The sequence below is a fragment of the Megascapheus bottae genome, chromosome 6 (assembly GCF_031878675.1).
Source record: "Megascapheus bottae isolate mThoBot1 chromosome 6, mThoBot2.hap1, whole genome shotgun sequence".
NCBI lineage: Eukaryota > Metazoa > Chordata > Mammalia > Rodentia > Geomyidae > Megascapheus > Megascapheus bottae.
In genome coordinates, this window is record NC_143514.1 from 31560786 (window position 1) to 31583553 (window position 22768).

Genomic DNA, 22768 nt, shown 5'->3' on the forward strand with positions numbered 1-22768 from the left:
ATCATGAGTTTTAAAGATAATACATAAATCCTTCAAAGTTTCTTAGCTTGTTGCTTTAGTACAATAATAAATATAGTTAATGAATATAAAATAATGTTTTACAAAGCATTGAAAACTAAATTTTTAAGTGTTATAATCTTAAATTCAAGGGCATTCAATAGAGTTATTTTAAAGTAGGTTATAAATTGCCCAGACATGTTCTCAGCTTCAGGTATTTGCTACATGACATTTCTTTCAAGGACAGATTGCATATATGATAGTAAGATATATCACCTGAAGACATTATTTTAGTTGAGTACATGATCACAGGAGAGCACCTAAAACCATATGATGTCAGGTTGTTTATACCCCAATCCCTTCTTATCAAAACTGTTATCAGCTTGTAGGTCTCTTACTTATTCAGGAAGCTGAGGAAAAATGATAATTTGAGCCCAGAAATTTGACCAGACATAATGAGATCCAGACTTAAAAAAAGCAAGAAAACAAAAACTCTACTACCAACAAAGTAAACAGTCAACAAAACTATTAATAGAAACTAATTTCCAAAAGAATTATATAATAGTTCTGAGTAATTTGAATTTTGGGCTTCAATTGGCACTTGGGTTTTATCTCAAGTTCTCAAAAATCCTCAAACAAGAATTTGGTCTGTAGGCCGTTGTAGCTGACTTAGGAATATCTAATGCTGCAGTATCTTTGATTTTAATAAAGATGTTAGTGCTTACTATACAGGGTTTATATGAAGATTAAATTTGGAATAATGCCTTGTTCAAAGCAAGTTGTCTTTTTGCTGGAATAACTATAAAAGCAGTTTAGGGGGCTGAGAGTGTGGCCTATTGATAGACTGCTTGCCTAACATACGAAGCCCTGGGTTCGATTCCTTGGTACCACATATAGAAAAAGCCAGAAGGGGTGCTGTGGCTCAAGGGGTAGAGCACTAGTCTTGAGCAAAAAAAGTTTAAGGACAATGCCCAGACCCTGAATTCAAGCTCCAAGACTGGAAAAACAAAAAAAGCAACTTGGTTTGTTTGCTTGTTTTAGCCTGTTATAACTTGCTTTTTTTTTGGAGTCTAAAAATCTAACCTTTTAAATATTTCTGCTGGATTATTTTCCCCATTTTTAAAACACAAAACAATTATAGGTATCTGTAACCCTCGAGACCTTTCAAGATCTGTCCTTGCCCATTCCTGGCAAGGAAGACCTTGCTAAGCTGCATTCATCCAGTCATCCAACTTCTATAGTCAAGGCAGGATCTTGTGGCGAAGCATATGCTCCACAAGGGTGGATAGCATTTTTCATGGAATATGTGAAGAGGTATGTATAGATTTCCTTTGTTTTCATTGATTGTTGGAACTGCTGTTTCTGCTGTACTGGCAGAACATTTCCTTTTTTTCTCTGTCAATGATGTTTCAGGTTTGTTGTCTCATGTGTCCCTAGCTGGTTTTGGGGTCCAGTAGTAACCTTGCAAGATTGTCTTGCTGCCTTCTTCGCCAGAGATGAACTGAAAGGTAAGAAATGTAATCACACCTGTGGCTAATTGTAGGTGCATCTAAAGCTAACTATAAGAGTCACCTAAATAAAACTTGATCATATTGGTAATAGTACCAGTATCTAAGCACAGTAATATAAATGTAATGAGAGAAACATATCTCAGAATAATTGGTACAGCTTCCTACAATACAATGCTGTATGTCATTGTTGTTGTTTTTTAGTGGGGCTGTAAAGAAAAATGAATTAAATCTGTTCTGGCATAGAAAAAAATGAAACCTTAACCAAAATACTGTGTATTTTGAATTTTGTGTGAAGGCCTTCTTACCATTGGCACTTAGTCTTTTTGTGTGTTCAGTACATTCCCTGGCTACACGATTGGACATTTAGTGAATGCTGTTTAGTAAGTCAATGAAAAGAATATCACTTGAGGTTGGCCCTCAAGTTTAAAAATAGAGAGAAAAGAGGATGTTTTAGGTAAAGGAATACATGAGTTGATTTATGAGCAGAGACCAAAATAGTGAACGTTTTCCCACTGTTATGATGTCATGTAAAGTCAAAGAACTACAAAAGCAATAGAAAACAAGTTGTAGTTACTTCAAGAAAAATGACTAGATCTGTTCTATTTGCAGGTGACAATATGTACAGTTGTGAAAAATGCAAAAAGTAAGTGAAATAGACAATGATTTTTATTTGACATTTTAGATTTTTCTTGACTATTTGAGTTGGGCACATTATACTTGACACTGTTTAGAAAAATGAAAGCCAGAAAGCTTTAATTGACCTGTAAAACAAATCTTGAGGTCAAAACTTAATAGGCTTATGCAAGATGTTAAAGGGGAGTTGTTTTTATTTTGCCTGTCTGAGGCTTGAATGTCTGACCCTGAGTGCTATCCCTGAGCTTTTTTTCTTTTTCTTTTTTTTTTTTTGTGGGTCATGGGGCTTGAACTCTGCCTGGGCCCTGTCCCTGAGCTCTTTAGCTCAAGGCAACCGCCCTACCCTTGAGCCAAGCCCCACTTCTTGGTTTTCTAGAGATTAATTGTGTCAGGTCCTTTTGTGCCATGGCTGGCTTTCAACCTTGATTCTCAGATCTCAACCTCCTGAAAAGGTAGGATTACAGGTGTGAGCCACCATATAGGCTGAGCTTTTGTGCTCAAGGCTAGTGTTCTACCACTTGAGCCACAGTTCCATTTCCTTTTTTTTTTTTTTTTTCAGTTTAGTAAAGGTAAGAGTCCCATGAATTTTCTTGCCCAGGCTGGCTTTGAACCATAATCCTCAGATCTCAGCCTACTGAGTAGTTAGAATTATAGGTGTAAGCTACTGGCATTTGGCCAAAGAAAGTGTTTACTTTGAGGAAAGAAGTATGTGAGTTAGCTTTAACACTTTAAAGGCAACATTTTCATCTGGACTACTATTTTAAGAAGATAGATTTAAAGGTGCATTGGAAGTATAGACTAACTTTGACATAATCTGCTATTATGATGGTAGAATAACACAGTTAAGTCTGATTCTATTTATATCTCTACTACCAACTGCCTTTTTCTATTTTGTAATACATTTAGACTTTTAACTTGATAGGGTAGTCAGAATATAGTGAAGCTGTATGCTAGTGGCTCAAGCCTGTAAATTTTGCTGATTGTGAGGTTGACATCTGAGGATTGTGTTTCAAAGGCAGAAAAATCTGTGAGACTATCATCTCCAGTTCACCAACAAAAAGCTAGAAGTGGGGGCCGGGAGTTTGGCCTAGTAGTAGAGTGCTTGCCTAGCATGCATGAAGACCCGGGCTTGATTCCTCCGTACCACATACACAGAAAAAAGCTGGAAATGGTGCTGAGGCTCAAGTGATAGAGCTCTAGCCTTGAGAAAGTCCAAGGACAGTGCTCAGGCCCTGAGCTCAAGCCCAGGACTGGCAAAAAAAAAAAAAAAAGCCAGAAGCCAGAAGTGGAGATGGGCTCCAGTGATAAAGAGCCAGCCTTGAACACAAAAGCCAAGGAAGAGAGTGAGGCCTGGAGTTCAAGCCCCCCTTCTTTTTTTTTTTTTTTTTGCCAGTCCTGGGGCTTGAACTCAGGGCTGGGCACTGTTCTTGGACACTTTTTTGCTCAAGGCCAGTGCTCCTGCCACTTGAGCCATAGCACCACTTCCAGCTTTTTCTGTGTATGTGATACTGAGGAATCAAACCCAGGGCTTCATGCATGCTGGGTGAGCACTCATCACTAGGCCCCCCTCCCACCCCTCCCCCCTTCCTTTTTTTTTTTTTTTTTTTGCCAGTCCTGGGGTTTGAGCTCAGGGCCTGGCCATTGTCCCTAAGCTTCTTTTGCTCAAGGTTAGAACTCTTTATCACTTGAGCCACCGTGCCACTTCTGTTTTTTTCTGTGTATGGGTACTGAGAGGAATCGGACCCAGGGCTTCATGCATGCTGGGTAAGCACTCTACCTCTAAGCCACATTCCCAGCCCAAGCCCCACATTTTGCGGAAAAAAACTCCCAAAGTGGAGACCCATCAAGTATATGTTAATATTCTTTTATTACTAGCAATCAGCCTTATATAAAAATTTTCCCTCATACTGAAGAGTAAAAATTTCAAAGCCAAGTGTGGTAATTTATTCAGCAGACTGAGGCATAAAGATTATGAATTTGAGACTGACTGTCTGGGCTATATAGCAAAACTTTCCGTTAAAAACAACAGCAAAATGAATTCTTTTTTTTTTTTTTTTTGCCAGTCCTGGGCTTGAGCTCAGGGCCTGAGCACTGTCCTTGGACTTTCTCAAGGCTAGAGCTCTATCACTTGAGCCTCAGCACCACTTCTGGCTTTTTGCTATGTATGTGGGGTACCGAGGAATCGAACCCAGGTCTTCATGCATACTAGGCAAGCACTTTAACCACTAGGCCAAACTCCCGGCCCTGAATTCTTTCTTTCTAGCCAGTCTTGAGGGCTTTGCAGTCACTTAGTTTTCTTGCTGGGCTGACACTCCACCTCTTTCGTCGTGCTCCATTCCCCCCAAATAATTTTATATTATTTATAATTTTGTTTATATAGTTTTATTTGATATATACATGTGATAAAAGTATAAACCATAAACTATAGAATATTTGCGTTAACTTTATTTTCATCAAGGAATTACAAAATTTTCAAGTTTTTATGTTGATATCTTGGCTTCAGGTAATTTTACAATGGGACTCCAGTGTTTTTATTGTTAGGATATTTAGTACATAAGTATATAACAACTTAATCGGGGACATTTAGTCCGATATCTTTTATCTCTGTATTTTCTAAACTATTTTAATGGTATATTTAAATTTACTAAATCTTTCTGTTAATTCATTCATTTTTCCTTTTTTTTTTTACCCTTAGATTGAGGAATGGAGTAAAGTTTTGTAAGGTACAAAAGTTTCCTGAGGTATGGGCTTTACTTCAGTTCATTTCTTTTAATGTGGTAAAGAATTAATAGAACATCAGAAAAAGAAATTAAATGTCATGTAACAAATTCTCTTAGCATGATTAAAGAATAGAGTGTTCTTCCCAGTGTACTACTATGCTGAACATGATGTAATCAGTCTTTATAGGATATTGCCAGGTGTAAACTATAAAATGAGAAAAGCCAAGGGAAACTTAGGAAGAACAAAGTTTTACCATTTCCACCCTAAGTATCTCTGAGATTGGGCTATACCTGGAGGCTGATAGTTGGCCCAAGTAATTCAAAGTAAATATTTAATAGGTTCCTTCCTTAGGGTATAAACTAAATAAAATATTTTGTCAGTTAAACTTTAAACAACTCTTCATTACTCTAATTTTATTTTGATCATACATCTCAATTTCTTGCTTGTAGAATAAAAAGTGTGCCTTTTTTTGTTTAGCAGTTGGAATTCTTTTGGTCTTTTGTAATGACAAATTAGTTTTAAATTTTACTCTTTTAGATTTTATGTATTCACCTTAAAAGATTCAGGCATGAGCTGATGTTTTCCACCAAAATCAGCACCCATGTTTCATTTCCACTGGAAGGCCTAGATCTTCAGCCATTTCTTGCTAAGGACAGTCCAGCTCAGATTGTGACATATGATCTTCTGTCAGTCATCTGTCATCATGGGACTGCTAGTAGTAAGTATGCAGTTTTTGTATTTGTCCTTAGATAAAAATTACTAACTGGAATCAGTTGCTTAAATGAAACTTGTTTGATCAAAATAAAAATAAAGTTTTTCCTTCTCATTATTAAAAATATAGCAGACTACCAACATAAATGGAAAACATTTAAGAAAATGTTAATTACTGTAATTGAATTATCTTTTATGTATATATATTGGATTGTCATATTGCTCCCCATAAATATATAGTTTATTGGTTTTTTAAGAGGCAAGAGTTCCAGAGTAGTTTGTTGTAGATAACAAGACACTGTCCCTTGCCTTTAAAAGAAAAATAGATAAATAAGTTGTATGAGGATGCATAGTGAAAAAAATCACAGTATTAGTTGTATGTAAGCTACTATTCTTGGTTAATTTCTATTACTATAATTATTTCTTTTCTTATAGGTGGGCACTATATAGCCTATTGCCGAAACAACTTAAATAACCTGTGGTATGAATTTGATGATCAGAGTGTTACTGAAGTTTCAGAATCTACTGTCCAAAATGCAGAAGCTTATGTTCTTTTCTATAGGTAATAGAAATAACTATCTCACAGACTTGCTGTTTTACACATAATGAAAGAACTTAGTTATTAGTGACTTCTTAGACTTTCAAATAGATTGCTGAGTAAAGGCTATAAATGGTTTTAATCATGATAATAAAATAGTATTAAAGGTCATCTTTAGAACAGTTTATCAAAAATTGTTAAATCATAGGAAGGGTAAAGGGACATGTTTTAGAAAGATTGGTTCTAATAAAATATTTAAGTAGAGGTGTGCCTCAAGCTAAGAGTAGATCCCAGCCTTGAAGGTGTAAAAACTACATGAGATCATGAAGCCATTGAGTTCCAGATCTAGTATGAGGGTGCACATGTGCCCTCACTCCCTTTCTCTCTTCATGACTTTGCTGGGTGCTGGTGGCTCAGCCTATAATTCTAGCTACTCAGGAGCCTGAGAGCTGAGGATGACAGTATTCAAAGCGAAATTGAGCAAGAATGCCTATAAGGGTCTTATTTCCAGTTAGCACCATGCTTTAGCAAAAAAGCCAAAAGACCATGCCCAGGCCCTGAGTTCAAGCCCTAGTAATTGGTACCAGAAAAAAAAAAAAAGTGACAGTGGTATTAAAGACCAGATTTCTGTCTAGAAGTCAATTTTCTTTTTCTTTTTGGCATTTTTTCAATATCTTCTGAAAGAAATACTTTCATGAAAGAAATAGGAACATAGCTTCATTATATTAAGAATCATTTGAGTTTTTAACATGTCTTGGTAGTTGTGTGTACACCAGTAGTTCCAGGTGCATCATCATCTCTAGGAGTATATATTGTATTTGAGAAGTGGTACAAAGACTATTTGTCTTTTGAAATTCCCAAGGACTGGTAAGATTTCCAGTATCAGTGTGTGTATTAAGAGGAAAACTCAGTCTAGTAATCTAATGTTTTATATATGTATGTGTGTGTATATATATATATATACACACACACACACATACAGAGAGAGAGAGAGAGAGAGAATTGAATTTAATGGATCATTGTCCTTAACAGGAAAAGCAGTGAAGAGGCACAAAAAGAGAGGCGAAGGATATCAAACTTGTTGAACATAATGGAACCAAGCCTCCTTCAGTTTTATATTTCACGACAGTGGCTAAATAAATTTAAGACCTTTGCAGAACCTGGCCCTATTTCAAATAATGATTTTCTTTGTATTCATGGAGGTAAGAAATCCCTGGGAAATAGTAGAATGTGTTAATTTGCAAATTAGGAAAGAGCTAACATTTTTCTCTTCTGTTTCCCAGTCTGTAATCCAATGGAATATATTTCATTCCATATGGCTTCAGAAATAAACCTTGTATGCTCTACCCTTCCTTTATTCCTTTCCCTACTTTTCCTTTCCTTTCTCTTGTGATTTAACTGCAACGAATATCAAAATGGGCAAGGGTGGCTTATCTGTGGAGACTCCATCTCCAAAATAACCAGTAACAAGCCTAGTGACAGAATGAGGTCCTAACTTCAAGCCATGGTGTTGGTACAGAAAAAATGAGTTTATGTACTGGGGGAATAGCCCATTGATAGAGTACTTACTCTTACTCAACATGTTCCTTCTCCAGCACTTCAGAGCAAACCAATATATTTTTTTTTAACAGTTGCTGTCTTGTTTTTATTTGTAAAGGTGATGTACAGAGGGGTTACAATTACATAAGTTAGGTATTAAGTACATTTCTTTTTGAACATTGTTATCCTCCTCATTTTCTCCTGTTAAACCAAAGTTTAATATAGCATTTTTTTTTTGTGGGTCATGGAATTTGAATTCAGCCTGGGTGCTGTCCTTGAGCTCTTCAGCTCAAGGCTACCACCCTACCCTTGAGCCAAGCCCTACTTCCCAGGTTAATTGGAGATAGGAGTCTCAGGTCTTTCTATGCCCAGGCTGGCTTTAAACCTTGATCCTCAGAACCCAGCCTTCTGAGTAGCTAGGATTACAGGTGTGAGTCACCACGCCCAGCTAACAGTTTTTTTTTTTTTTTACATATTTCAAATATCAAGTTTAGCATTCAATAATGGAATCTATGTAATCACTGGCTCATAAATTTAAGAACAAAATTAAAATTAAGCTAAGCGTTTATATTTCATAGATACATATCAACGTATATAATATAGCAATGTCTATAGAATATATATCCCATCATAGATTTATGTGTCTATATAGTTATATTTATATCTCCAAGTTCATGTCAATGACCTTGAGTACCTAAGTATTAAGTCATCGCTCTTGTACTGTTTGGATCTAATATCCACATATTAAGGAGACCATGTGCCTTTTGTTCCTTTGGTCTTCACTTATCTCACTCAACATGAATTGCTCTAGTTTCATGCATTTCTCAGCAAATGCCATTATTTTATCTTGTCTGGTGGCTATGTAGAATTCCATTGTATATATGTACCACATTTTTTGTATCCATTCATCTGTAGTGGGGCATCTGGGTTGTTTCCATCACTTGGCTATTGTGAATAGTACAGAAATAAACATGGCTGAGCAGGTGTCTTTACCATATCCTGGGTTATGATGTTCAGGGTAGATGCCTAGGAGTGGTATGGCTGGGTCGTAGGGAAGGTCTATTTTCAGTTTTTTGAGGAACCTCCAAACTGCCTCCCAGAGTGTTTGTACTAGTTTACATTCCCGCCAGCAGTGCAATACTGTTCTTTTTTTCCCCACATTCCCGCCAGCATTTGTTGTTATCTGAGTTCAGAATACTGGCAATTCTGTTTGGGGTAAGGTGGTATCCTAGGGTAGTTTTTATTTACATTTCCTTTATGATCATGGATGATGAGCATTTTCTCGTATGCTTCTTTGACATTTTTACCTCTTCCTCTGATTAAGTCTCTCTTTAGTTCCCTTGCTCATTTAGTGATTGGTTTGTTGGGTTTCGGGGGGGGGGGGGGATTAGTTTCTTGAGTTTCTGTAGATACTGGATATTAAGCATTTGCCTGATGGTAAATATCTTTTCCAAGTTGGTTGGCTGTCTTTCTTCTTTAGTTGCTATGTTTTTGTCTGTGCAGAAACTATTTTTAGGCAGTCCCCTTTGTGAAGTCTCTCCAATCTGTTATGACCCTGGGACTCTGTTCAAAAAGTTTTTGCCTGTGCCTATGAGCTCCAGTATCTATCCTATTCTCTCATGTAGCAGTTTCAGAGTTTCAGGTCTGATATTGAGGTCTTTGATCCATTTTGAGTTAATGTTTGTGCATGGCAACAGGCTGGGATCCATTTTTAGTTTTTTTGCATGTGGCTGCCCAGTTTTCCCAGCACCAGTAATTGAAGAGAGGCTATGTTTATTCCACTGTATATCTCTGGCTCCTTTGTTGAATATAAGTTGACTACAGGTATGTGGGCAAACCAACAATTTAATCTTTGAAAGTTATATGAAGAATGAGTTAATCCTGTCTAAATTATTTTTTAGGTGTTCCTCCACGGAAGGCTAGTTATATTGAGGACTTGGTTTTGATGTTGCCTCAGAACATTTGGGATAACCTATATAGCAGGTTTGTTTTTACAATTAAATAATACAGTGTGGTGAAAACCAGTTAAAGTAGATAAAGGGGGATTGGATTATTTCACAGATGCTTCTTGTATGTCCTTATTCATTCTCAAATGTAGCTAGTATGGCTCTCATCTAGCTAATTGTAATTTTTATGTCATGTTTTTCAGTAAAGATGTACTGTGATGTTTAACTTCACTATACTTAAAAGATGTCAATACCCAACAATAAACTTATACATTATAGGAATTATGAGTAGTCCTACTTACTCCTTAAGTTTGAAATTTTATTTAAAATGTGCATACCATAATTTTTCTACTAATTATACTTTTTTCCCCTTGTACTGGGCTTTGAACTTACAGCCTCCCATTTGCATGGATTGCTGGCTTGGCTGGTGCTCTGAGACCACTTGAGCCATGTTCCAGCCTTTCTTTTTTAATGGTTATTTTATACTTTTTTTCTTTTTAATCAGTCCTGGGCCTTGAACTCAGGGCCTGAACACTGTCCTTGGGCATTCCTAAGGCTAGTCACTCTACCACTTGAGCCATAGCACCAGTTCTGGCTTTTTCTATGTATTTGGTACTGAGGAATCAAACCCAGGGCTTCATGCATGCTAGGCAAGCCACTCCTACCACTAGGCCACGCTCATAGACTCTTAGCTGGTCATTTTAGAGATGAGTTTCTCAGACATTTGTGCTCAGATTGACCTTTAGCAATGATTTTTTCTGAATCTCAGCCTCCTGAATAACTAGGATTATAAGTAAGAACTATTAGAAATATTAAAAATACATGCATTGGCTAGGTGCTAGTGCCTCACATTTGTAATCCTAGCTAGTCAGTAGGCTGAGATGTGGGGATTGTGGCTAAAAGGCAGCCCAAGTCTATGTGACTTTTATTTTCAGTTAACCACCACAAAGCTGGAAATGGAGCTGTGACTCAAGCAGCAGCATCAAGCAAAAAAGCTCAGGCCCTAAGACTTGCACAAAATAAATAATAAATATATAAATATATAAGGACAGATAAATATATAAATATATAAGGACAGAGAATGCGGCTTAGTGGTAGGTTGCAAGAAGCCCTGGGTTCAATTTCTCAATACCACATAAACAGAAAAAAAAATGGAAGTGGCGCTGTTGCTCAAGTGGTAGAGTGCTAGCTTTGAGCAAAAGAAGCTCAGGGACAGTACCTAGACCCTGAGTTCAAACCCAGGACTGGCAAATAAACATTAAAAAATTCACAAATGGGGCCGGTAGTTTGGCCTAGTGGTAGAGTGCTGGCCTAGTGGTAGAGTGCTTACCTAGCATGCACAAAGAGCTGGGTTTAATTCTGCGGTACCACATACATAGAAAAAAGCCAGAAGTGGTGCTGAGGCTCAAGTGGTAGAGCTCTAGCCTTGAGAAAGTCCAAGGACAGTGCTCAGACCCTGAGCTCAAGCCCAGGACTGGCAAAAAATAAATAGATATATTCACACTTCGTTGGACACTGTGTATGTGTGTGTGTGTGTGTGTGTGTGTGTGTGTGTGTGTGTGTGTGTGTTTTGTTTTTGTTGGTTGTGGGGCTTGAACTCTGGGCCTGGGTGCTGTCCTTCAGCTCAAGGATATCCCTCTACCACTTGAGCCACAGCGCCACTTCCAGTTTTCTGGTAGTTAATTAGAGATGAGTCTCACAATTCTCAGATCTTAGCCTCCTGAGCAGCTAGGCACCTGCTGCTGGGCACTGGTGTTTTATGATCCTATCTACTTGAAGGGATGAGATTGTTTGGATTATGGTTTGAGGCCAGCCTAAGCAGAAAAAAATTTAAGAGACCTTTCTCAATGAAGAATTGGATGAAGTAGTATATAGATACACATTACCTTAGCTTAATGAAGGTGGATTGCACCCAGTTCTGTATTTAAGCAGTAATAGAGACCCTAACTGAAAAATACCAAGCAAAACATCAGGGTTGGAGTGTTGCTCAGCTGTAAGAGTGTACCTGCTTAATAAGCCCAAGGAGACAGAGTCCAAAACCCTGATACTACCAAACCAAAAACATGAAGCCTTTATCCGATAAAAGCTTGAATGTGATTATTTTTGTAATTAAGATTTATACATTGTATACTAATTTCTGAAAACTACTTTTACTTCCTTGTTTCTAACATTGGTAGCAGATGTTTCTGTAAGGGAAGGAAGAAATGTAGATGAAGCAACACACAGTGTTGTTTAATAAACAAAATGAAGTTCCTAAACAACTTTGTATTTTCACATTGTGGGGGAGAGAGAGAGAGACAGACAGGGAGAGGGGGAGAGAAGGGGAGGGGGAGAGAAGAAGAGAGGGAGAGAAGAAAGGGGGAGAGAGGGGAGGGAGAGTAGAGTAGAGGGAAGGAGGAGGGAGAGAACACCAATACTGTGGCTTGAATTCAGGAGCTGGGAGCTATTTATTAGCCTTTTTTGCACCAGGCTCTGACTGTACTACTTAGGCCACAGCTCTACTTGCAGAGTTTTGGTGGTTAATTGACTTTACTTTTTAGGCTGACCTGACCTGCAATTGCAATACTCAGATCTTTGCCTCCTGTGTAGCTGGGATTATAGGTGTGAGCCACCACCTGAGTAAAAGTTATTTTTAACTGGGAATTTTGCCATTTACTAGAAAGCAAGGGATGTATTATTTAAAAAATAGCACTAGTTTTCCTTAAGAGTATCATAATTTTGATTTTTAAATTCTACACGCTTTAGGTATGGAGGAGGACCAGCTGTCAACCATCTGTACATTTGTCACACTTGCCAAATTGAAGCAGAGAAAATAGAAAAAAGAAGAAAAACTGAATTGGAAATTTTTATTCGGGTAAAAAAAGTAATGCTTTTCAAATTGTAAATGATGTAAGGGCAGAGATGAGGACTTAACAATAAGCAAAGCTATATTTTATTAGTGAAATGATTGGGCGAAAGGGTTGTAACAGATTTCAAGTACTCTGAGTGCATGACATAGTGATTGACCTAAGGCAATTATAGTGAGATGTAAGACAGTTTACTACAGTTGTAGTGAAGTGTTCTCTCTTTGTGGGCTTTTGTTTTTATTGATTGGAAATACATTTTATTTTATATACTGGCAATGGCAGGAAACCTTAATAAAATGGATAAAACCAGTAAAATTAAGGTTTCTTGTTAGTGTTGTGTATAGTTTTTACCATAGTGTTTACTTCCATCATTTTGTGAAGGATAGGACTCTTTAATTATCTAGTTTCCTCAGAGTCATTATTACAAGATAATTTTGTGATTGTAAATAGAATAAAATCTGTGACTGGAAACAGAATAAACAAGATTAAAAATCAGGTTTATAGAGAGGACTAATATGGTTCCACATTTGAGGAGAGACAGACATCTTTTCATAGTACTATGTTTTCAGTAACAGAGCTGTTAAGAAAATTTAAAAGTTTATTCACCTAAGAGGCATGCTCATTGTCAATCCTACTAGGACAATGTTAGGGGAAGGATAATACCATAAGAGACTTTGAGGATGTGGTATTGTGGCTCAGATGGTAGAGTGCTAGTCTTGAACACAGAGAGACTTAAGGAGGTCAAGCCCTATAACCAAAAACAAAAAACCTTGTGATTACTATAAACAAGGGTGAAGAGGTTAAAGCAAACCAAAATAAGATGCTCAATGTGTTCAACATTGTTTTCCCAGCATGTTTTGAGATAGATATCTCCCTCATTGTATTTTTTTAAACATTTTATTGATTGATTGATTGCCAGTTATGGGGCTTGAACTCAGGTCACTGTCCGTGGGCTTTCTTAAGGATTAACACTCTACCACTTGAGCCACCACACCACTTATGGCTTTTTCTATGTATGTGGTGTGGAAGAATCGAACCCAGGGTTTGTGTATGCTAAGCAAGCACTCCATCACTAGGCCACATCTCCCTCTCTTTATAACTCAGGTTTTTTTTTTTTTAATGAAGGACATTGGAGCTTCTCAAAAGAAAATTTTTACTTATGGAAGATAGTGAAGTATGGATTCTTTTAGTAATTTTACTTAGGCCTCATTTGCTTCCTAGATTTATGGAAGCAAATTTTATTTGAATATTAAATGATAACTTATTTTGTGGTGGTGCATGCTTCTAATTCCAGCACTTAGAGGAGTCAGAGATGGAAGTTTGGTAGCTTGACGTCAGCCTGAGCTACACAGCAAGTTATTGCGGCAAATGAGACTTATTCTTCAAAAAAAATTGATTCCATCAGTGTGTAAATAATAGCTGGTAACTATATCTGTCAGGGTTTGATGACAAACTCCTTAAATATTTTGAATAGAATTAGAATACAGACAAGGAAAGATTTACATGGACACTGAGAGATAAAGGTCAAGAGAAGATCAAGAATTCCTCAGCCGGCTTCCAGAAAATCTGGAAGTGAAGTGAGTTGCTATCTTGTTGACAGGAGTTGAGGTAGTGACCATTGGACAGGGTCAAACTAAAATACAATAGAAGGAACTTTTGTATAGGAGCATAAGCCCAGTTAAGGTACTGTATCTAGAAAAGATAAGGGATTCCTGTGGTGGCCAGAGGCAAAGAGGATTGTACAGTGGAGATGAGAGATTGGTTCATTACATACTAAAAGTAAAAAAAATGTCTCATTTCAGAGTTACAAATGCATTGTGTTACTGGAGTGGATTATAAGTATATTTTGTATAGATATGTATTCTGAAACTCTATAATGGAAATGTCCTAGGAACAATTATCACTCCAATAAGATTGAACATAACTAGCTCAGATCTTGTTTTTTTTCTCCCTTGAAAATAACCAGTCCTCCTTAAGAACAGGCTAATTATATAGCTTGAGCAGGGAAATTACAAGATGAGCTTGGGACATCTTATTATGTGAGAAAGTAAAGTTTTTAAAGATGGATGAAAAGTACACAGAAGTCCACTTGAGATGCTTCTACTGCTCAAATCTGGGACTTTTTTTTTTTTTTTTTTTTTTGTCAGTTGTGGGGCTTGAATTCTGTGTCTGTGCATTGTCCTGAGCTCTACAGCTCAAGGCTAGTGCTCTACCACTTGAGACACAATGCCACTTTCCAGTTTTCTGGTGGTTAATTGGAGATAAGAGTCACACGGGCTGGCTTTGAACCATGATCCTCAGATCTCAGCCTCTTAAGTAGCTAGGATTTCAGGCATGAACCGCTGGCGCCCTGCAGTCTGGGACAGTTGGAACTCAAATCATGGCAGTTTATAAGTAAGCAAAATGGAAATTGGTGTGTCCATGCTGAAATGTTAAAAAAAATGCATGTATATAAATGGAGAGGTTGAGGAAGAGTATTTATATCATTTGTAGTTCAGTCTTTATAAAATACTAATTGTAAAGGAAGTCAACTTTTAGCAGAGAATGCTGGCAGCACTTCAAGAAAGTTATTAAAATGAACCTCATTAGAAATGGAACAAATCCTCTGTAGGAACTCACCCCCCCCTTTTTTTATTTTCATGCCTTCTATATGCTCCAGCTACCACTGATAGTATCTAATCTGGAGCATTACTAACAAAGCCCAGGAAAATGTAGGCTTCTTTTTTTTTTTAATTTTATTTTTTGAATTGTAAAAATGTAACTTCTTTCAATGTCATATTTTCCATTAGTGCTAATTATCCTGTCACCTTTGTCAGATTAATGTGGCCTGGACACCTGTGTTTCTTACTCTTTGAGGACATACCTCATGGGGACAGGCTTATTTTTATAAAAAAAAATGTAAGAATGAGCAGAATTGATGCTCATGAACAAAAAATATAGTAATTTGATCCTTTGTCAACTCTATCCATTTGGACTTATCCAAGCAGTAGTAATATTGTGTTCTACCTCACTATGCTAAAACTAACTCATAGGTCAGTACATGCTACATTTACCCATTCACTACTAGAGTAAATGAAGGGAAAAAGTAAAATAACTCAAAATTTGGTAAATGTTTATAAATACATAGTTGGAACAAGGAAGAAACACGTTTCTACCCTTGATCACTATATATTCTATATTCCCTATTTTCTTAGCTAGACTTCAGGTGATTTTGTCTGACTTTACCTGGTATAGCCCAGATCTTCATTCTAGAAGATTCTGAGCCCTTAATAGTCTTAACATCTATTAGATTCTCTAGCTAATTGACCCTGAACTTTGGCTATAGAAACACATAACTACTGTGCATAGTGGATTTGGATGGTAGTTTCCAATTGATGTTTCTATGCCCTAAGTTTTGTGAATTGATCTTAATGATTGATAAATATGACTGTATTTGAATAAAGTTTTTTTTTTTTCCTCTTGGTCCTAGGGCTTGAACTCAGGGCCTGAGTGCTGACTTTGAGCCTCTTTTTGCTCAAGGGTAGTGCTTAACACTTGAGCCACAGGGCCACTTTTTTGAGTTTATTGGAGATAGTCTCATGGGGGACTTTTTTGCTCAGGCTGGCTTTGAACTGCTATCCTCAGATCTCAGCCTTCTGAGTAGCTAGGATTACAGGCCTGAGCCACTGCTGCCCAGCTGGATAGAGAGGTTTTTTTTTTTAATTAGAACTTTAAGGTGAGATTTATAGTTATGTTTGTAGTCTAAATCTACTAGGAATCTTTGTAAAGAGTGGGAAGACATACAGGGAATGAGGGAAAACAATGTGAAAGTGGAGTCATAGAGTTGCTTGATAAAACTGCAGGTAGAAGGTTCTAGGTAGGGGGAGGAGATGGAATCTATCCCAGAAGCATTTGGAATTGTGAGAAAACAAATACCTTTTTCAGTTATCTATGATACCTTTTTCAGTTATCTATGATAATTTGTGATAGTAGTGATTAATGCAGTGAATGTATCTCCTGGCTTCCAGATAGAATTGCCTTTGTTCTTCTTGTATATTAGTCATTTTATTCACTCTTTATGACTGGAACCTGTTGTAAACTCCTCTCTACCTGTTGGCTCAGGGACATGAGAAACCCAAAATAAGCATGGGGCTGTTTTAACTTGCAATCCAGTAAAACTATAACTATGATGTATCACTTTTTAAAAAAATCTAAACTAGTATAGGCTAAAGTTGTGAACATGGAAAGCACAGCTTTTGTCAGTGTATCAATAAGGAGTATAGATGAGCCTCCCATTTCCGTTACCTAGCCTTACATATTCTAGTTATAGGGGTTTCTAGTTTGGAACATATACCACCTAATGTGGGACAGTACCAGGGCTTACCAATTGCTGCTAGCAGATATAAAAACTTGAGTCTTTAATAACGAAGCAGTGCCTGGGTGCCAGCACATAGTAAGATAAATGAGTCTTTTCAACACAATTTTCTTCCTTTGTGTAAAATGAATTCCATAGCCAGAAACATTGCAAATGGCCTATTATGGCCATGAATGAGGCATTCAGTAAATCTAGGAATGGTAGTACTGGAAGAAACATTGAGAGGTAGGAAGGTAAGCCCAAATCCTAAATTGTATGTAATGAAAGGAGAGACACACACACACGATATAGAGAACTCACACAATGCAATAACTAGGCAGATATTCCAGTTAACAAATAAGTAAAGATTTGAACAGGTATTACTCCTAAGAAGACATGGCTAATAAGCACCTGCAATAGTACATATTCACTAGGGAATTCTCATATAAATGCTATATGCGAACTGATAAACAGTTTGGTCGGGTTTTTTTTTTTGGGGGGGGGTTGGTCCTGGGAATTAAAGCTGGGGGCTTCATAAGTGCTATACTACTGGACTGTCTCCTCAGAATGGTAGGGGTTTTTTTTTGGTTGGACATGAGACTTGAACCCTGGGCCTGGGCACTGTCCCTGAGCTCTTTATCTCAAGGCTACTCCTTGAGCCACAGTGCCACTTTGGTTTTCTGGTGGTTAATTAAAAATAAGAGTCTCACATTCTTTAATGCCCTGGATAGCTTTGAACCTCTATCCTCAGATCTCAGCATCCTGAGTAGCTAGGATTACAGTCCTGGCTGGTAGTTACATTTCTTAAAATACACATTCAATTTCTTAAAATACACATTCAACATTTACCATGTAAGTTATATTTACAGGTAGTACTCTAGAAAAATGACAGTTTACAGGTATATAAAAATTGTAAACAGAAGCATATGATTGCTCATAAGTTGCCCCCAAATGGAAACAATGGAAATGTCCATTATTGCCAAGTGGATAAATATTATCTATTCATAATTACAATGGAAGACTCCTTGGCATAAGAAAATCATGGATGGAATCAAGCATGGTGGCACATGGTGGTGATCCCCGCAGTTAGGAGGCTGGGGCAGGAGGACTTTTGAGTTTGAGGTTAACTTAGCTAGACTCTGTCTTACAAAGAAAAGATGATGGATTACTGATGCTGGAAAATATGAATGTATCTCAGAAACATCCCAGGTAATGGTGAGACATAAAAGACTATGTAGGGGCTGGGAGTTTGGCCTAGTGGTAGAGTACTTGCCTAGTATGCATGAAGACTTGGTTCGATTCCTTAGTACCACATACTTAGAAAAAGCCAGAAGTGCTGAGGCTCAAGTGGTAGAGTTCTAGCCCTGAGAAAAATCCAAGGACAGTGCTCAGGACCTGAGCTTAAGCCCGGACTGGAAAAAAAAAAAAAAAAAAAAAGACTATGTAATGTCTGATTTTACTTACATGAAGTTTCTAAAAAGAGAAAAACTATATGGAGACAATGTAGATCAATAATTGCAAGAATTCAGAGTTGGAGACTGCAGGAGATCTGTGGGCAAGTTGCAAGTGTAAATTGGATCATGGTGACAGTTGCACAACCAACTTGACTGAAAAAACACTGAGATTCACAGTAAGAGTGGGTGGATTGTACCTTAATAAAGCTAATTTGTTGTTTGCTTTTCTCTTGGGTTAAGGTTTTTCTAGATAGCTCAAATTAACCTCAAACTTAAAATCTTCTTCATACCTTATATTCTGGAATTACAGGCTTCTGGCAATAAAGTTGTTTTGTTTGTTTGTTTTAGCTAATTTGTTAAGCAGAGTAGGATTTCATGGATACATTCTACACATTTTTGTTTCATTTCATTCACTATCACACTATCATTCTCCCTTCCTTTACCCTCCCAAAACAATTGCAGCAGGTTCCCTTGCATAGGATAAAGTTGTATGTGTATGTGTGTATGTGTTATTGTTGTTGTTTTAATGCAAATCTACAGATAAGATGGTAGATAAGATGGTGGCCCAAATGAAACCCCAAAATGAATAAGAACAAAAAAATCTATTCTGTGTTTACTCTACCCCTTTTTAATGAAGAAAACATGTTAGTATGTAAAACTTTCTAGAGGACAAAAATGTTTGATAGCCTGGAAACCAGAATTTGGAAAGATTCAGAATGTACAGAATCAAAGACCACAGGAAATGGGAATTTGGGGAGGTTTCAGGTTTGGATGTGTCAGATAACAATGAAGACCTTGGCATTCTACCCAGTTTTTATATCAAGTGGGATTTTTCTATTTTTTACTTTTGGTTGGTCTCAGGGCTTGAACTCTGGTCCTGGAAGCTGTCCTGAGCCCTCTACCTCAAGGCTAGCGCTCTCTCTACTCCTTGAGCCACAGTGCCACTTCCTGTTTTCTGGTGGAGATGAGTCTTTTAGTGCCCGGGCTGGCTTTGAACTGCGATCCTTAGATCTCAGCCCCTTGAGTAGCTAGGATTAAAGGCGTGAGCCACCAGCACCCAGCTTATTTTTACTTTTTGAAACAGTTTCTGCTATGAAACCCAAACAAGTGTCAAATTGGTAATCTTCCTACCCCCACACCCACCCAACAGATGGGTTTGCTTTGTTTTTAGCATATAATGGCTGGAAAAATAAATGCTGAGTAGAGCTAGGGGCATCATGATTCAGTAGTAGAGCATCCTCTTTGCAAGCATAAGGCCCAGAGTTCAAACCCTTGACCTCAGTACTAAACACACACACACACACACACACAATAAAAGGTTTATATGGAACAAATTGGCATTGTGAATGATCTAATGGCAGTGTTTCTGCTGAAAAGAAGCACACTATAGTAAACAGATGGAAGGGAAGTTTTGACATGTTGGATAGATACACAATACCACATTTTTCTAATGCTTCTTTCAGAAGAGAAAAACTATTTTTAGAGCAACAGTTTAGAGAAATTTTTAAGAACACATAAACATTTTTGTAATGGAGTGACTGTGCTTGAAAAGTTTTCATCTAGACACAAACTTTCTAATGCTAGTATTGAAGATACAGTATTGAAAATACATGAATTTAATAGTGAAGCATCTAGAAGAATCAGTAATCAGAATCTCAGCCCTACTCTAATTATGCATCAAAAGGTGAACATGACATACCAATTTTAATTCTTTTCTATTGTTTAAAATAGTTACTTTGTGTTCCTGAAGGATTCTTGCCATCAAAGAGCTTACATTTAATAGGCAAAATACACTAAAATGTCAAGAAAGAAAAGGAAAATAATAAATAGGAGAATGCAGTGTAAGGGATCAAATCACTTCACAAATTAAACAATGGTTAAAGTAAGCCTCATAAAGATGATATAGAAGCAAAGACTTGAAGTAGGTGAGGGATTCAATCACTTTAATATCTACAAAAAAGGATAAGAGGTAGACCTTTTTCTGGGTGGTTCTGTGAATAACTTGTCAGTGTAAATAAAGGTAGGAGAAAGAAAGCTTGAGAAGATTAAGTCAAATAGTAGAAATACTTTTGGGATACTAGAAGAATTTGGGGGAATGATCAGTTTTGATTAGAGGAATGACATAATCTGAAACTGTGTCTTTCATTAGTATATATAATAGGCATTTAGTTACCTGTTATACTTCAGGAGTCTTACATACTATTGCAATTAGAGAAGTTTGAAAACTGAGGTAGTCCTGGCTGCCTAGCTAAAAAAGACTGATGACTTCCACCTATTAGATCATGTCCTTAAATATTTCAATTTCTACTGAAACTGCCTAGTTTTGAGTCTCATAACCATTTGTTAGGCCTTATGGTTGGAGGAGGGAGTGGAATGTCTTCTGGGACTTCTTCTGTCCCACCACTTCTGAGAATTTACCTCTGTATGTATGTGACCTGTGAAATGACATATACAAGGTCATTTGAAGCATAATGTTGGTAATAGCAAATTGTCAATGTCCTAAGTGAACAAAATAAAGGTGTAGATACTGGATAAAGTATGTTTATATAAATCTTATACATTACAGATTTTAATAAATACATGATGTATGTATTCTTTGTGTGTCTTCTAAGTTCTGGAACATCACATAGGATTGTTTATTAATAGGTGCTTGTGTGTATCCTAGAACTAATATAACTCAGTGTATACTTCTCTGTGGTACCACATAACATGCATATGAGAAATTGCTTTATCAGATGCTCAAGCTCATTGATTATTGTTGGTGACAAAGCAAATTCTACTTATTTAGTGACTCATTCCTTTCCCTCCTCTGTAGCTAAACAGAGCATTTCAGGAGGAGGACTCTCCAGCTACTTTTTATTGCATCAGTATGCAGTGGTTTAGAGAGTGGGAAAGTTTTGTGAAGGGAAAAGATGGGGGTAAGTGGTTAAAAAAATAAATTCTTTATTATTTAAAAAAATTACTGTTTTGTGTGTATGTGTATGTATGCATGCCTAGTATAGGGGCTACGGGGCTTTGTTCCTTAGCTTTTTGGCTCAAGGTTGGCATCTATCACTTGAGCTATACCTGTCACTTTTGGCTTTTTTGTGGTTAAGTCACAGATTTTCCTGCAAGGCTAACTTTGAACTGTAATCCTTAGATATCAGCCTCTGAAATAGCTATAATTATAGGCATGAGCTATTAGCATCTGGCGCTTTTTTGGGTAACTTTTGTATTGTTTCTAACATGTGGTCTTTATTTTGAAAATTGCAAAACTTTGGAATCTGGAGAGGGAAAAAACGAATAGATCAGCTGAATACAGTGGTTCATACATGTAATTCTAGGTATTCCACTGGTGGTGATGAGGAGGATTTTAGTTCAAGACCAGCCCCCTGGGTATAACGAGAGTATAATAATTCAGCAAAAAACTAATCAGTTTGACTGTGTAGTTATTTCAAGCATAAAATTATATCTTTGATACATTCCTTTTAAAATACATTTTATAATTCTTCCTTTTGATTTAGATCCTCCAGGTCCTATTGATAACACTAAAATTGCAATCAGTAAATGTGGTAATATGATGCTTAGACAAGGTAAGTTTGACTGATATTAAAACCTTTACTTGGTAGTGATTTCTCACTGTTTGTTAGGAATACATAAGCCAGAAGGGTATTTTTTTTAACCTAGCTTAAGACTAATTCAGGCTTGGACTGGGATAGACAATGAAGGATAACTAGTATGTACTTTTTGTATCCGAAAGGGTTTTAAGGCTCTAGGTAGGAATTAGGAAAAAGAATTTCTAATTTTGTGTGTGTGTATGTGTGCTGCTCCAGAGGCTTGAACTTGGCCTGTCCACTGCCCCTGAGCTTTTTTACTTAAAGATACTGTTCTATCACTTTGAGCCACAGTGCCACTTTCAGATTTCTGGTAGCTATTTGGAGATAAGTCAGCTTTCCTACCTGGGCTGGCTTCAAACCATGATCCTCAGATCTCAGCCTCCTGAGTAGCTAGGATTCTAAGTGTAAGCCACCAGCACACAGGTAAATTTCTAATTTTCTTTTTCTTTCTTTTCCTTCCCCCTCCCCCTCTCTCTCCCTTCTCTCTCTTATCCTGGGGCTTGAACCCAGGACCTGAGCACTGTCCCTGAGCTGCTTCTGCTCAAGGCTAGTGCTCTACCACTTGAGGGACAACATCACTTCCAGCTTTTTTGTGTATGTGATACTGAGGTACTGAACTCAGGGCTTCATGCTTGATAGGCAAGCATTCTACAACTATCCTAGCCTCACATTTCTGATTTTTAAGATCATTGTATATACCACAAAATTTATAAAGGAAAAGGGATGGTTTAAGAATTGTGAGGATGTTGAAGGGGGTGACAAGATGTATTATATTCATAAACTGCTTTAAATGTTTCCCTTGGACAGCTACTTAAATTAAAATTGAGGATAAAAAAACAGACCATGCAGTACAGCTCATAATAATACAAGCTGAAAGTATGAAGATTTATGTTTTAGAAACTTGTTTACTATTCATAAAGAAATGTGCTGGTAAACATTTTTT

The 22768-nt window shown here is 37.1% G+C and overlaps 1 protein-coding gene across 3 annotated transcripts in view; it reads left to right on the plus strand.

The window, feature by feature from the left end:
* Positions 1 to 22768, plus strand: part of Usp33 (ubiquitin specific peptidase 33) — a 62020-nt gene that overhangs the window by 38066 nt on the left and 1186 nt on the right. For 2 of the 3 annotated variants that reach the window (XM_090334582.1, XM_090334581.1), the window contains exons 13-23: positions 1139 to 1311; positions 1411 to 1505; positions 2118 to 2151; positions 4837 to 4882; positions 5400 to 5580; positions 6009 to 6135; positions 7144 to 7313; positions 9552 to 9633; positions 12342 to 12450; positions 21045 to 21147; positions 21733 to 21801. In XM_090334582.1, the coding sequence (XP_090190708.1) occupies positions 1139 to 1311; positions 1411 to 1505; positions 2118 to 2151; positions 4837 to 4882; positions 5400 to 5580; positions 6009 to 6135; positions 7144 to 7313; positions 9552 to 9633; positions 12342 to 12450; positions 21045 to 21147; positions 21733 to 21801 (1189 nt within the window). The remainder of the gene's footprint in view (positions 1 to 1138; positions 1312 to 1410; positions 1506 to 2117; positions 2152 to 4836; positions 4883 to 5399; positions 5581 to 6008; positions 6136 to 7143; positions 7314 to 9551; positions 9634 to 12341; positions 12451 to 21044; positions 21148 to 21732; positions 21802 to 22768) is intronic. The other variant, XM_090334583.1, reaches the window with a different exon arrangement.